Source organism: Sphaeroforma arctica, assembly GCF_001186125.1.
Source record: "Sphaeroforma arctica JP610 unplaced genomic scaffold supercont1.6043, whole genome shotgun sequence".
NCBI lineage: Eukaryota > Ichthyosporea > Ichthyophonida > Sphaeroforma > Sphaeroforma arctica.
In genome coordinates, this window is record NW_014034515.1 from 1 (window position 1) to 1,553 (window position 1,553).

General features: G+C 38.2%; 1 protein-coding gene across 1 annotated transcript; it reads left to right on the plus strand.

The window, feature by feature from the left end:
- Positions 1 to 136: 136 nt before the first annotated feature.
- SARC_15387 (hypothetical protein) lies at positions 137 to 318 on the plus strand (the record flags this gene model as incomplete). The annotated part of the gene is made up of 1 exon (XM_014290490.1): positions 137 to 318. A coding segment is annotated over one exon (182 nt), but the record flags the coding sequence as incomplete, so codon positions are not given.
- Positions 319 to 1,553: the final 1,235 nt, after the last annotated feature.

Consider the following 1,553-nt stretch of genomic DNA (forward strand, 5'->3'; position numbering starts at 1 on the left):
TATATATATATATATATATATATACATATATATATAGTTTTATATATATATGTATATATACATATATATATATATATATATATATATATATATATATATATATATATACTAATCGTTTTTGTATTTATCGTCGCAGGCTACTTTGGCTGCCGTAACCCCGACGGCAGTTTCAATCCCGAGATGTTCAAGAAAAACTCAACCCAAGAAGCGATTAAGATGATTGAGATCAAAATGAGTCAAGGAGCAAAGCCCTCGCACGGTGGTATGCTTCCGGGATCTAAAGTCACCAAGTTTATTGCTGAAGCCAGAGGTGTCAAGGTAAGCAAAGCGCCGGCCAGTTTCTATGGGTGTTTGGTTGTGTGTATTCTATATTCGGGATTCAGTAGATTGCTATGGGTGTTTGGTTGTGTGTATGCTATATCCGGATTCAGTAGATTTCTAAGGGTGTTTGGTTTGTGTGTATACTATATCCGGGATTCAGTAGATTTCTATGGGCGTATGTTTATGCGTGGTATTTTTCTGTGGATGTTTGTTTGCGCGTGTTATAAACCTATGGGCGTTTGTTTATGCGTGGTATATATCTGTGGATGTTTGTTTGTGTGTGTTATATTTCTATGGGTGGTTCTCTACGCGTACTATATTTCTGTAGATGTTTGATATTGCATTTTATATGTCTGTGTTTGTTATAAAATAAGAGGTTGTGCGGGTGTTCAAATTCAGGTGTTCGCTGGCCTGTTAGGGTATTCGCATGCCTCATGCCCACTGCTGTTGCTGGGTAGTTCAGTATGCACAGTTTTTAGGTCGGGTGATTGAGCCCTAAGACCCTAAACTATCAGGTTCGAGTGTAAGGCCAGGGATCTGTACTTTGTTTTATTTAAAGCATCGCCCCTCTCCGAACACCTAGTAATATATAGACGGACTGTTCGCGTTCAGCTAAGTACACGGAACCGAGTGGTGTCCGCTACTATATCACTGTATCACTCTTGAAGTCGAAGTGGGTGCGCGTATAAGAATATATAAACGTACAATGCTTCGTCACACAATGAGATATAGGTATGCAAAAATAAATATCTAAAAAATAAATAGCCCCACTCTCATACATAAGTATACATACATATACATACATACATACATACATACATACATACATACATACATACATACATACATACATAGCTAAGACCATCCGTGTTCATCCCACTGTTTTATACGCACAGGTGGGCGAGGAGTGCTTGTCACCTCCGTCGCACTCGGCATTCCAAAGCCCTGTCGAACTCATGCACTTCATCAAACAACTACGAGAGTTATCCGGAGGCAAGCCAGTGGGTATGTGATTCGGCTGTGCCTGTACATCGATTGCCTTCGACGTATATACCACCGATATAAGCAAATGAGAGTATATGTAAGTATATGGTATATATAAGCATATGAGAGTATTTGTAAGTATAAGGTATATATAAGCATATGAGAGTATATGTAAGTACATGGTATATATAAGGATATGGGAGTTTATGTAAGTACATGTTATATATAAGCGTATGAGAGTATATGTA